The 15,262-nt window shown below is 36.6% G+C and overlaps 1 protein-coding gene across 1 annotated transcript in view; it reads left to right on the forward strand.

Moving 5' to 3' along the window:
* The window catches only part of CCDC66 (coiled-coil domain containing 66), a 36,471-nt gene extending 21,422 nt beyond the window's left edge, over window positions 1-15,049 (forward strand). The window contains exons 13-19 of the mRNA XM_081939576.1: window positions 749-896; window positions 2,280-2,432; window positions 4,216-4,691; window positions 7,890-7,924; window positions 8,294-8,568; window positions 9,228-9,349; window positions 14,726-15,049. Of these exons, the coding sequence (XP_081795702.1) occupies window positions 749-896; window positions 2,280-2,432; window positions 4,216-4,691; window positions 7,890-7,924; window positions 8,294-8,568; window positions 9,228-9,349; window positions 14,726-14,812 (1,296 nt within the window). The 3' untranslated portion in view covers window positions 14,813-15,049. The remainder of the gene's footprint in view (window positions 1-748; window positions 897-2,279; window positions 2,433-4,215; window positions 4,692-7,889; window positions 7,925-8,293; window positions 8,569-9,227; window positions 9,350-14,725) is intronic.
* The last annotated feature ends 213 nt before the right edge of the window (window positions 15,050-15,262 follow it).

Raw genomic sequence — 15,262 nt, forward strand, 5'->3', positions numbered from 1 at the left:
CCTGCCTGTCAGGTTTTTATTTAAGCTGGGTTTATTTACCCTCAGACTGAAGAAATATCAAAAATTAGCTGAAATTGAAAAATGTCCACTTAAGCCTTATTCAAGCAACAAGATATTTCTGAATTTTTCATTTTTATTTTTGCCCCCATTTGCTTCTTCACTGAGGGCTGAAATCTAGCAAGGCCAGAATTAAGCCCAAACAAAATTTAGCAAAAAAAATCTGCAACATTCAAGGCTTAAAAATAGATGACAAAAATCCATTACTACTTATGGTCAAGAGAAAGAGCAGAATTTGAACCCTGGCACTGACTAATAAATATGGCTAGATTTCTAGATTTTGTAGTAGGTGATGTTTTGTATTGTAAAAGCATCTTCCATATTTGTAATAAAAACAACTTACCCCTTCCTTGAATCTTCTGTTGCTAAGCTCATGATGTGTATGTGCATTTGTAGAGAGAGGTTTATTGCCATGCCCAAGGTAATGCTCTGATATATTTATTTCACTTAGTTTCTCAGTTCTGTCTGTTTGTCCCTTTGTCACTTCTGATTGCTATTTACCTTCTTCCTCCCTTGGCAGCATCGCGTTAGAAACATCTTAAGAAATACTTTATCTCTTTCAGATACTCATACAGATTTCTCCTTTGAAAATCTTATAATATGCAAAAAAACATACAGTGTTTTAAACAGGTTTAGTGTTTATTTTTACAGTACTCTTGCTGAGCATCTATAACTTTTTTCATCCTATTAGGAAATCATGACCCTTAAAACAAAAGAGTTGTATCAAACAATGCAGAGAGCTCAAGAATTAGCTCAAAGATTAAAGCAAGAACAGCGGATTAAAAATTTGACTCAGAAAGGACATGACACTTCAAAACTGCAGAAGAACCTTGGTGGCGGTTAGTATCATACTTAAAAATAACACAGGGATGAATTAAAATACGTTTCCATGTTCCTTGATGTGAGAAACTTCTTTAGAATACATATTAAAAGATTTCCCAACAGCAGATTTTTGAAAATGTTTTGGAAAACACTTTGAATACAGTCTCTTCTTTATGCTGTATTATAACTAAATTTAAATGCGTGTAACCAGAATATTACGCTTTTTCAATATAGCACCACCTCACTTTTTCTCCTCAATTTTTCTTTTTATAATATACTTCTGTATATTTTTATCGAATTCTTTTCTTTTACACATATGCTGTTTTTTTTTAAATGCTGATTTCTTGTAATATGTACTGTGTTTCCCTGAAAATAAGAGCTAACCTAGCCTTTTTAAAGCATGCTCCTAATATAAGCTCTACCCCCAAAATAATTCTAATCCTAATATAAGCTCTACCCCAAAAATGATTCCCAGTTAAGGTCATCAGCCAGGGGTTTGTGTGGGTGGGCATGGCCAGCATTGGAAGCGGCGAAGATACTAGCTGCATCGCACAGGCCATGGGAAAGCCTAGAGTGAATGAGCTGCTGGCGGCCACATGAGGCTCGTCTTTGTGCAGTGGCAGCAGGCGGAGGCAGAGTCATGGGTTGGAAGCGATCCCAACACGTCGCACAGGCTACAGGCAAGCTAAGAGGCACGACACATCGGGATCGTCTGCCTTTCCCCCGTGCCTCTGCCTCCACCTGCTGCCAGTGCCACTGCGTGAAGACAAGCTCCCACAGCCACCTGCCCGCTCCATCCCACTGTCTCTTGGCTTGTCTGCGGCCCGCACAGTGCATCAGGATCACCTGCCTTGCCCCCGCACCTCTGCCTCTTTCTGCTGCCGGTGCCACCGCGTGAAGATGAGCCTCTCACGGCCGGCCGGCCACTCTATCCCAGCAACTATCAGCTTTCCAGTGGCCTGTGGAGCGCGTCCGGTTGCTGTGCAACCCCATATTGCACCAACCAACGGGCTGGTGGGCTGCTGCTATTGCCAGACAGCGTCTGGCCCCATGTGCTTGCTGCCTCTGATCACCCTGATACCATGTTTTCCCAAAAATAAACAATGTGGGTTTTTTGGAGAGAGACAAAAAAATAAGACCAGGTCTTATTTTCAGTGAAACAGGATATATTGGCCCATCTTTTTCGTTTGAAGAGACTGATATTGGGGTGGTATTTTCATAAGTATGCATGTTAATTAATGCCCATGCACATATATAATTTCCTTCTTCCTACTCCACCACCTACCTTACTAAGTAGTATTTATGTTAAAAGTATTGACAAAAACAAAGGTTTGAATTCAGCATTAAACTGATGTTAAGTATATAGAGTTGGAGTATTCTTTGACTTTTTTCCTCTTTAGGTGATGCAACAAAGGAGAATGATTACTCTGACTTGAATGGGATTTTAGAGACTCTTGATGATCAGAAGCACTGTTTTTCAGAGACTAACAATGAAATAAATGAGAGAAAGAAAACTAATTTCTCTCCTCAGAAAGACACAGCTGTGCAGACAGGTACATTAATTCATTGTGCAACTTTTTCTTTACGTATTTCTCCACCCTATATTGCCTTTGGCAGACTCTTGTTCAGGGCATTACCCATATACCCTTTTGCTAAGTGTAACAGGCACACACATTACTGGGACACTTTTGCAGATTTTGTAGCTAACAAAATATTGTGCATTTGTTCGGAGCTGGACAGTCTGCTGAGATGATTTGAGAAACGTTCGAGAGAGCATCTGGAATTTTTCCAAGTTTGTAGAAACTGAGGAAGTAGATAGGGTTCCCTTAGCATGAGTCCTTCCTGCTCTGGATTGGATTTGTGCCCCACCTGTCTCCTTTGGGGCAGTTGGATAAAGGGTGACGGCTGAAACTTGGGAAGGTAACCCCTGCCATTAAAGCAGTTGTGTAACCCCTCCTGAAGGAGCCATCTCTCAATCGCTCACATTGGATAACTTGTACACAATCCACCTCCCTCCCTTTTCATCAATTACAATGGCTCCTAGAGAAAACCTGTACTCTTTTCAGCTTGAATTCGTATGTAGACCAGCTTGAATTCGTATGTATTTCCTGTGCGAATGGATGGAAAATTACTCTTTCATAAAATGTAAAAGAAGAATTATAAAAGACTTTAAGTCAATGACTCTTACTGCAAGCCTCAGTAGCAAGGCCAAATAAAAACCACAAACAATAAAAGAACTAAATCACTGTGTGTCAGCGCGATCTGAATGTTCAAGGAAATAAGCCCACGCTCTGGACAAATTGTAAAAGACAAGATAAAGTAGATCCTGTTGTAACTAGGCAGGGATAATCACACTTGTCATGAACACAGAATGTAAGGGATCTTAGGGTATGTTGTGATGTTTTAAAATCTCACAAGCCTTTATTTGTTTCTTTCAATGTATAAACAGTCAAAATAGAATGAGACAAAGCAGTGTACAGACAAAAGTACATCACAGAATGCATTAGAAAAACCAACTGTGAGGGAACTAATCAAAACAAAAATCATTTCATACGCAATAATATATCACAATGTGAAATACAGAATAATAATACAGTGTTTTTTTCCCCTGGAAGGAAATGTTGCTTTGCCAGTTCTATAAGGGAAACTATGTTAGACTAGATTTATTACCAATATAATGCAACTCTCACTACAATATCATATTGGAGCTGATTTCCATTGGATTTAGTGGTCATATACTCACTTTGGATGAGATCACTTTAAGAATTTGAATAAACATTCCCAGTTTTAAATTTTTTTTTACTAATGCTGATTTTTTTTCCCATAAGGTTATCCAGGTCTAAATTTCCCTTCCGGACTGCCTTAAACTCTTTTTCCAGCCCAGCTGTCCCCTCCTCCAACACCACAATTCTCTGTTTATTTTCTGTAGTATGATGTTGTACCCCTCTGAGTTCGCCTTTGAGATCTGCCACCTCCTTCTTCAGTTCGTTTTGACTCCTCGTAATTTCCTGAAACATTTGGTTGACAGATAATTCTTTTGAGCTCTCTCCAGCCTCTTCTTTTTGTAACAATGAAGTAATTTTGGTCTGCTGCATGGTTGGACTGGAGATTGCAGAGGCAGGAGCTGAAAATGACTTGCCCTTTGGTGGCTTTTTAGGTCCCATTTGTCTGAATTCAGAGATGATAAGTCTTTTACAAAGAAAATGGCGTCAGCGGTTTTTTTTTCTTAGCTGGTATTCAGAGTAAAAAGTTTAAGAGTAGTGTTAATTATTATGAGTGATGTTTGAGTAAATATATTGAAGGAATTATTTAAACTTACTTTTTTTTTTTTGCTAGAGTTTGCAATCACTGATTTTCCCACCGATTCTGAAATTTCTCCTACGCCAGCAGGGGAAGGAAGAATGGACTGTGCAACTCCAGATGTTGCTGTAGAATACATAATGGACCTCAGCAATAAAAGAAGCAAGAAAGAAGCACAATATCTAGATAAAAGGATTTCAGAAAAAGAGAATATTATCAGCTGTTGCAGTCGCTATGAACAGTGTTCCCCAAAGCAGAAACATCCCAAGGCAGTGGGGAAAAATGGGAAAAAGATGGACTGGAACATAAACAAACCTTGCAAAAGATACATTCCGGCCTCTGAGAAATATCCCAGACTCCAGCAAAAGCAGAGGGAAGAAAAGAAAGCACAGCGACAAATGGCACTGCTTCAGTTGGTTGAAAGAAACAGCCCTGGTAATCTTTGCAAGAAAAAAAGTGTTTCTCCAGATAGAGCCCTCTCACCTCACCAGGAAGATGAGGTCAAAAGTAAAGTAAGTGCCTTCAAAATGTGAGAATGGCCTAATCATAAACCATTGCCTCAGACAAGTATAAATACTTGCAGCAGTGGTGAAATAGAATAGAACAGAACAGAATCTATTGTCACTTCAAATGTACACTAATTGGCATACCTTAAAATGAAATTTTGTTGCATACAACTCTCAAAAGTCACCACCTCCAATATACACTACATAAACATGACTAAATAAATACAAAATTATGCATATACCCACATATATTATATGACACGAAGAAACAACACAGACTAGTTTGAATGTATACATGTACATAGTGAGAAAAACAAATCTTGCAAGTTTACCAGACAGGTGGCATAGGGAACAAAGCTGTTACAGAATCTGATGGTCCTGCTAGAAATACTTCGAAACCTCCTCCCAGAGGGCAGCAACAGAAACAGACCGTGAAGTGGGTGTGTGGGGTCTCTGACAATGCTTTGAGCTCTAAGCACATAGTCCTTACGAGCAGTATCCTGAATAACAGGAAGTGAGCTTCCTATAATCTTCTTGACTGTCCTTACCACTCTCTGTATAGACATTCTGTCTGAGGCATTGCTGCCAATTGACTGTTACACACTGAGAAATGGAGAGTAATTGAAAATACCACAAAATCAGCTATAAATAATTGAATTACATTTTTTGAGAAGAACAAAATAATAGAGCCAGTTTGGTGCCATAGTTAAGGCAGCAGCTAAAAGGACTGTGAATTCTCGTTCTGTCTCAGACATGAAAGCTGGCTAGGTGACTTTTGGCTAGTCACACTCCCTCAGCCCAACCAATCCTATTAGGCTGCTGTTGTGGGGAAAATAGGAAGAGAAAGGATATTATGTATGTTGATTTATCTTGATTTACCTATGAAGTAATGAAGGTTGGATAAAAACTAATTAAAAAATGCAAATTCCTCCAGCTCAACCTCAGAAGTATTTCTAAGAATGATGTATGCTGCTGTCCAGTGCTAAGTATGCTACTGGTGCTACATTACACCAACACCTCTTCTTCTTCGTCCTCTTCTTCCTGTTCTCATATATGAAACTACAGTGATTAAAAGAAGAAAAAAGAGCAATATATTAGTATAATAAAATTAATTCAGTCCTTATATTTATCTAATCCAGAACACATAGAAATGCATTGTTGCATTTTCTTATTTTTACTATATATATATATACTATATTATATATATATAATTTTAAAACAGTTGTGTGTGTGTGTTCCAGCATAACTCTGGAACACCTCGAGCAATTTCAATCAAACTTGGTACACAGATGGTTTACTCTCTGGAAACAAATACTGTGAGGGTAAGACACCCCTAAAGCCCCTTGGTCCCTTTGGGGAGAGGGGGCGGTATAAAAGTCTAAATAAAAGTAAAGTAAAAAAGTTGGTGCGAGTGTTCTGTTAAGAGGCAGCCTGTTGTTCCTTAAAATGGTTTCTACTGTACTGCCATAAAACGGCTTCTACTGTGCAGCGCAGTGGAGTTGCCATGGTGACGGCTTCACAGTACTCCACAAAGGTGCTCCCTCTGATAAGGGAGAAAATCCAACATTAGTAATTACTTTGGGTCTGGATATTTTCTCCCTATAAATAAATACGGGGCAATGTCCGGTTATCGGCTAGTACACTTTTAAAACATTGATAGAGGGATAAATCTTGAAGGCGTTAACATCAGGAATATTTTCCCCCATGTATGGTCAGTAGAGCCAGGGTTCTTAATACACACTTCATTTTCTGTTGAATTTAATTGATTCTTTAGATATATTTTTTATGCTTCTTGAAATTTGGACCCATTTATTTTCTGAAGTTGGATATTTGAATTTCTCGTTCCACATTTCAAACATATGACCAATGTTTACCTTCATCACATTTTTTGTTTTGAATAAAATTGTATTACTGATTTCACTTCAAATACAGTGTCTCAGAGAGAGATTTTAGAATTCCAAGTATCTCTGAAACTGCTAAAGTATCTAGATTATATTGTTTGATCAATATATGTTTTCATTATATGTATTGCCAAGCCGATAATTTAGCTAATTTATTTATACTCAGCGTAGTCTGAAATCTTTAAAGTGAGCATTATCCATAAACTGGTGTAAAGGTATTTATCTCTTGTTTGGCCCCAAACTTCCAATAAAACAGTTTATCCTCTGTCTTCAAATTAGGTTCAGATCAAATTTCTCACGTGGATTTAGACCAAAAGTTAACCACTTAATTTAATAGTTAAAGTTAGTTTAATTTAACTGACCAAATATACCTGGCAGCTTTCAAAGCTTGAAAAGACAATCTCAGTTGTCTCTGCTATGACAAATTTCCTTCTAATCATCCCAAAGTGAATAATGTTGGAGAAAAAAACATTCTCATAGGCTGTAAAATAAAGGTCTAGTTTTAAAGTGGAAAATCTGAAAATATAAAGCATCAGCATCATGGGACAATTTAGGTGAAGAAATTTGAGCATCTTTATTTGGTATTAGAATTTTCATTATTATTTATTTATATAAATTGAATTAATATTGGAATCCTTCTAAAACTCTGCATCAGTCTAGAGCAGACCTGTCAATGGCGGTCCTCGGGCCGGATACATCACGCACAGGCCACACCCATCCCGGCTCTGCAAAGGCAAAAAAACATCACGATCCGGCCCGTGATGGGATCGAGTTTGACACCCATGGTCTAGAGGTACAGGAGGGCCATGGGTAACCACCATTGACCATTCAAACCTGCTCTGAATGAGTGGTAATTATGACCGGTCTTCAGAGTTCCAGCCATCAACAGTGTCTCACAGACATGGTTGTCATTTGTAACCTTATTTTCCAATTTCTGGCAAGCAAACTCAATGGGAAAGTCAGCAGGAGGTTGCAAATGACAGTTACGTGACATCTTGCTTAACAATTATTTTCTTAACAATGGCAGCCAGGATTGTTGCTAAGCAGTGCAGTCACATGACATCTTTATTTACGACTGTCATTTAGTGACAGCAATTCCAGTCCCAGATACCATCATTAACTACTGTACTACCTGTAGAGATCTGGTTTGTCCCAGACTCCAAGAATACATTTAGTATAAATAAATGTGAATTTATTCATCTCATTGCCTGCAGCATAGCTATTAGCAGAGTGCTAAAAATAAGGGTTCATTATAAAATACAGTGTGGTGAAAATAACTTTGTTTATTTTGGTCTTATTTTAGGAAGAACAATTCTCAAAAAAATTATTTGACCAAAGGTTGGTATTAGCATGTCTTTCTCTAGTAAAGTATTGGTTTTGTGTCTGTGTTTACATATAATCAAGTGCTTAAATATTATGACATTGTATTTAAAAGTAAAATTAGCATAAATTCCCAAGTTTTAGGGGAGGGAATTGCACTGAGAAATCAAGAGTACATGAGTTTTTGTTATATCAAATATCAAACAACTTCATCTTCACTCATAGCTCTTTTGGATTACCCATAAACGAAATAAAGACTGTTCATGTGGAAGATCTGCATTTTCAAGATTGCATTTAAATATAAGCAGAAATTAATAGTAGATTGATAAAATGAAGAAAGCTCTGGTTGAGATTATTTTCTGCAGCTTGATTGTTTGTTTTAAACAGATCTGACTCTCCACCTGTTCCAGCAGTTAAAAACAGATTACAGCAACAACTAAAGACCTCTGATTTCCCAGTTCATAACGGCAAAAATGGAAGCCCAAAGAGTATTTCTACAGATCAGCATCAGAATGAAAGGCCTCTTCCAACTGCTGAAGCTGAAAGGCCTCTTTCATCTCATTTTGTTCCTTATGTGCGAACAAATGAAATATATTACCTTGATCCAGATGCACCCTTGACTAGGCCCTCCACGCATGAACCACAGTACCAAGAGCTGAACGGTATTGCAGTAAAGAGTTCAAGAAATGCTTATGGTTATTGAATAAAGTTTTTAATGTACTGCTTTGTTCTACAGTGCTGTTTTAATTCAGTACTTGAACAAAATGAAATATTTGTTTAAGAGAAAATTATTAACTTTAAACCTATCAATCTAAACATAAATATATTCAATTTGTAATCAGATGTTGAAAGAGAAAATTTATCCATGGGGTCACTAACAGTTAACCACATAGATCTCATGTTGAGCCCTGGTGGCGCAATGGTTAAAATTCAGTATTGCAGGCTAACTCTGCCCACTGCCAGGAGTTCAAAGTTAACTCAACCTTCCATCTTTCCGAGGTCAGGAAAATGAGGAGCCAGATTGTCGGGGGCAATATTTGAACTCTGTAAACCTGTTAGAGAGTGCTGTAAAGCACTGCAAAGTGGTATATAAGTCTAAGTGCTATTGTTATTGCTGTTCTATCAGTACATGTAGAATACTGCTTCTTTGAAACTTTTTTTGAGATTGGCTAAAAGTAAACTAAATTATTTAGAAGGCTATATATGAATTCTCTTCCACAAAAATTTCAAGCTAAGACATATTATAATTTATTCATGCACAATATTAAAAATGACAATAACTGTTTACAGTACAATTAATTGTATCTATATTTATCTTTAGATACTTACCATCAACCACGGCAGGCTTTTAGCTCTGATCACATAAGGGATCCTCTTTTTAATCCTAATATGGTGAGAGACAGGCAGCAAGCCATACTCAAAGGACTTTCAGAGCTGCGAGAGGTAATAATTGACTTCAGTGTAGTAAACTTGCTGTTGACTTTTTCATAAAGTCCACTGATATCGCATTGTTTACCATTGATCATTTGTGTTGAATTTTTCATTCTTAAGATTGCAATGTTTCCAACTTGTAAAAAAAAAAGGACATTTTTTTTCATTAATCGGTTATTATAATATGTTTACATGTAATGTGCTTCTACATAATTCATATATGCTGCTTCTGATTAACTTTTCTAAAGCTTTCATAAAAATATGAGATTTAGCGTCAGGCAAATTGGGAAGAAAATTGCTTCAAACTCCTGGACATAACAGAACTGTTCCTTTTATTTATAATCATGTTTCTATCTCTCAAACTGCAGAAATTATTCATAGCTGAGAGGAGATTGAATTCCATCGCATATTTACTAGGAGACAGACACTATATTCACAACCATTCTTCTATGATTAGTGAGGTTGAATATTTAAAATTGATCTCCATTTGTTGAAGAAATCCCTTTTGTAGTACATACTTACAAATAAAACTATGCAGTGTCCTTGTTCCAAAAACTGGTAGAAATTCCTTCCACAAATTTTCTTTCCCTGTTGTTATGAGTTAGTCTTCTTGAATAAAAAAGAAATTATAAATGTTTTTTACCTTTAGCTCTCCCAGTTTTGCCTCAGTCACAATCCTCTTGCCTCTCTTTTTGATTAATATAATAGTCAAGTCCCAGGAAAAGTGTTTCTGACTTTTTGCAGGAATAGAACTATAGTAATGTCTTCTACTTTTAAAAGTTCTTGTATTACATGTGTTAAGAGTCTTCATATTAATTTCAAATTGTCAACATCAATATATCAGTATATATGCAACTTTTTATGCTTTCTAAATGTTTATTATGTCCAGTAATTTTCATTTTAAACATTGTTTCTGTTCTTTAATGTTGAAAAATATTTCCATAATAAAGGTGATATTCCTAATATTTAAAATGATACATTATGTGTCCCTTCATTTAGGAGAATATCACTATTCTTATTATTATTGTTCATTGCAGTCAGCCAGATGTTTAGACTGGAGTTGGCCTTTTTATCCACCTATCCAGTCCTTCCCAAGAACTTTGGATAGGCAGATGTTCTTGTTTGATAGTGTTAATGGTGTTGTCATCTGCTTTGCCTGCTATATTTTTTAATGTACCAGACTTGTAAATACTTTGCTTTGCCATGTCTCTTTTCTATTCTTCATTTGGTCTTTCTTGTAGGCCAGTTTGGTCTCTCCAGTGTACAGTAAGACTTCATGGTGTGCTAGATTCAGTGCATCTTCTTCACTGTCCTTCAGATATTCTTTCAATGTCAGTATTATGTTTTGATTAATAACTAGGATAATCTTCCATTACTCTTCTAATAAATATAACTCCCTCTCTTGCAGTGCCTTTCAGAATACCCATTTATGATGGAAAGTGGAAATGTTAATTCATTTCCATTTGCCATCATAAATCCAGAGCAGAAAGAAGCAACTAATACATCTGAAGCTGCTTCTGTTACATACTTTCCCAGAAATGGTGTAGTTTATTTATTATTTCAGATGTTTCCATTTTCTGTTTATATTAGATTGAAGCATGGTAGAAATAGTCTTAGTTGCTGTTACGGTGATTGTACCATCCAACTGTTGTTTTAGCTGTTTTGGTGGCATCCATTCATTAAAGATGCTCAGGCTTTTCATGTTGATTTTTTTTTGAAGAAACAAACTACATATTTATGCCCAGGTCTCCATCACCTATTCATATTTCTATTGTTTCATCTCTATATTTGTAAATCATCTTATTTTCATGCAGTATAGAAAAAAATAGAGTAATTACAATCTTCATCTAGTCCTTCTGTATTTTGCAAAGCTTACCTCAAAAGGAAATAAGGTGAGATGGATGGATAGATCAATGGAATTACTTTTATATCCTCTTTAATACTTCTATATTTTTGTCCATGCCATTTATCAGCCTAACCTATTCCAGTTATTTATTTCTCATCTGTAAATAGCATTATTCTGTCTTAAGTATTTGTGTTACTATTGTTTATCCAGGAAACAAAAATGTACCTGGGAAAGATAAATTACAAATGTGTCTAATGGAAATGTTCTGCAATGGTAAAAGATAAGAGTATTCATTAAGTCTATCTCTTTTTTCAGTGTAGGAAAATCAACTAGAGCATTCCTGACAGATGTAGTCTCTGCTTCAGCACATCCCACAAAAAGGAATGTACCACCTTATAGTCTGTTCTCCTGTCTAACTGCTGTGGCCAATAGATTATTTTCTAACATTCATTGAGAACTTAAATCCCTAATTCTGTGCCTTGCATGCTAGGATGATGGAGGACAGGGTTTGACCTTCTTTGACCTTTCAGGTATTTGAAGAGTGCTATCATATCTCACTTCAAAGCTAAACAGTTTTTTCAATCATAGGGTTATTTTCAGCAATGAATCCCTACGGTATTCTTTGAACCAGTCTGCCATTTGGAAGTTTTATTTTTGCTGGCAGCAACTAAAATGGTCTTTGCTGCAACCATATTACACTATTGATTCCTATTCTGGTTGGAATCAATTATGATTCAAAGTTAATTTCAGATGTCCCAGTGCCAAGATGAAAACGTTCCAGGTGTTTATAACTTGGGAAAGTTACACCCATTTCCAAAATGAATAGTTTTTTTTTTATGTCTTTCTATTTAATTTTTCTTCCCTCCTCCCTTTTTTTAATACAGCTGGATATTGGATAAGCATTCCCTTCCACTGTTCATGGAGAAGATTAGGTAAAAAAGGGTGACTAGAACATGGCTGAGGACTTGATAGTGTTGCAGTCAATCCCTTCTCTGAATTGATTACAAAGCAGTTTGAGTGGTTTTTGAATAAGCTGCATATTTTTTGAACACGTATTTTCAATGTGACTGTCATTGAGTACTAATACCTGATTTGTTTTTCTTCATTGTTGTTTTGAATACACCTGAAGAATCTTTTTGTCATTCTTGATACAACCCAAACTCATTAGCCTTTATCTTTCTTATATATCTGTACAGTTGGAAGTCTGTACAGATGAGTCTCTTATTTGGTAACCTCCCACTTTCTTCCCATTGTCTGATGTGCCCTTTTTTTGTTTTCAAATCATCACAAACCTTTTCGTTAACCTAGTTTGACCTCCATTTTTTCTTCATTAAATTTACCTGCAGCTGGGTTTTAAGATTTTATTTTTTTAGGAACTCATACCAATTTCTGATGCAAAACTGGGAGAGCTAAAGGTGGAGAACATATTTATAGTTTCTTTTTTATTCAAGGTCAATTCATAACGAGATGGAAAGAAAATCTGTGAAACCAATCCTATATTGCCACTTGAGATGACCATTTCAGTTTGCCTAACCATTCTTTATTATTGAATCTAATGTCATCTTTTGTATTTCTTTGGAAATGTCTAGTTGTCGTATTTTAAAGCTTAGCAATATTCTAAACTTTGAAATATCTAAATTTGTAACAGCTGTATTCACATAACACATCAAGCCATGGTCCCATCCTAATCTCTAATTGAATCCTTAACTCCATCATTGTTGAATATACTCGATAAGGGTGTCAAGCCTGCAGCCCAGATGTGCCACACTCTGGCCACACCCATGCACAGTTTAGTGAAGGGGGGGAAAGTCGTGATACATCACTTGATGACGCGAGTTTCACACCCCTGTTCTAGATCATATCCATGGCAAAAAGTGTGTCAGGAAAGATGGAAAAATTCAATTAGTCTTGCAGAAGAAAGGATTCATGACCAACTTCTAGACTTATATTTGTATCATCTTATTGGAAGATCTCACCAACCAGGGAGAATGGAGATCCAGATGTAGGTAGTCTACATTTGCATAGAATTCTGTCAATTTCCTTAGAAGTCATCTGCTTAAAAGTTCTCCCAGATAACCTTGCAAGATATGTTCATCACCTCTCTATGGGATCTGTCCAGCTGAGACCAAATTCTCAGCAGATCTAAGTGACCTTCTCTTCCAGATGTGTAGAAAATTCCTCATAGCCTCCCTTTTCTTTCTAGCTATGTTCATTCAATGGGATCTTTAAATGGGCTGCTGGATACAATTCTGCAGATGTAGTAACAACAGCTCATCAATATTTAGACTGAAACCTGGGCTTTTCCTGCTTGGTATGATTAATTTTCCGCCAGCATCCTTCTGAGTGTTTCCTCTGTTGCTTCATCATCCAGAGTTTACCAAAGAGTTCCCTTGGATTGGACAGCTGGAAGAGCCCGCTTAGGACAAGGCCACTAAGGCCTTTTTCCCAGTGAGGAAATGAAATCAACTGGACTGGCCATTAGAGCTTTGGGAAGATCCTCAAACACTCTTTGAAAATCAAGGAATTCCTTAAATGCCTAGAGAAAACTGATCAAATGGGATCTCCTTGTGGAAGTTGGTAGCACCAGTCAGTTGCAAAGCAATCAGAGCATGATCCAACTATGAAAAGGACAGGTGATCTTAGTCTTAGATCACGTCACATCTGTCCTCAAATGAAAAATGTTAGGTGTTGTAATCTTCCATGTGTCAAGCTGTCAATGATACGATTCATATCTATGTTTGCCATGGTGGCAATGACCTCTTAGGCAGCCTCTGACCCATTTCCACCAAGGAAGGCATATTAAAATCTCTCAGCACTTTAAGTCTGAGAAATTCTACCACCCACTGAGGAAATCAATAGGTTTCAACATACCAGGTAGGAATGCTGTTATAGTAGAGCAGTCCCAATCTGCTTCTAGAGCAGTGTTTCTCAACCTTGGCAACTTGAAGATGTCTGAACTTCGACTCCCAGAATTCCCCAGCCAGCTGGCTGGGGAATTCTGGGAGTTGAAGTCCGGACATCTTCAAGTTGCCAAGGTTGAGAAACACTGCTCTAGAGCTCAATATTAACAGGGCATTATCTGCAACGCAGTCTCCTAAATGCTGTCAGTATCCTGAATGATGATAGCTGTTCCACCTGAAATCTAATTGACAGTTTCCTCAGAGAGAGAAATTCTCTTTCGTTCATTTAGGCTCTGTAATTAAACTTGCGGTGAGAAGGAATCTTGATCTTGTTTTGTTACATTGAATATTTGTACAGAATCTACAATCTACTTTGTTAGGGGTACCAAGAGATAATTAAACATAGATGTAATTTTATCTTCCAGGAAAAGCACCTTATCTTTAAATTTCATTGCCATCATTTTCTACATGACTGAAGAATTTACTTCCTAATAAAGCAAATATTTTAAAAACTGTTTAGCATAACTCTTTTCTAGGGTAACTTTACTATTACAGCTATCTACTGTAGGTTGCGTGTAGATTTATGACTGCTGTTTAAAATGGTTCAGTGTTTTGTAAAAGCATATTCATTTATCTTTCCAGGGGCTCCTCCAGAAGCAGAAAGAACTGGAGACCTGCCTTATTCCAAGTCTCATGTCTCAAGAAGAAAACTTTATTTTACCGCTTTAAGAATTTCAGCTATGATGAATGGATGTTTTGCTGTGTTGGCACTTTATATTGTAATTATGAACCAAGTTTGTAGAATATGGACTTTTGTATATTTAGGATAATCTTTCAGTGATGAAGAATTTTATTTCACATGAAATGGTATAATAATGTGACTTGTTTACACAATATTTGTACATCTAATTTAAATTTTATGTGAGTATTTAGCATGAGAAATAAAATACTTGAATTTCCTGCCTACCTGAGTTGCATTTTAATTGACAATGTAAGCAGTGATTCAGATACATCAACCCATGTTTAATAGCTGTTCCTATAAAAATCTTACTTAAATGATTTTAAGCATAAGCAGTTTTGTGTTCATATGGAGTTAATAAGAGCACAACGAACTCCCAGGCTGTGACCTATATGTACCGAACCATAATGAATGCCATATAATTGTTTTACATTAAAATG

Source organism: Natrix helvetica (assembly GCF_964273705.1).
Source record: "Natrix helvetica genome assembly, chromosome: 1".
Lineage (NCBI taxonomy): Eukaryota > Metazoa > Chordata > Lepidosauria > Squamata > Natricidae > Natrix > Natrix helvetica.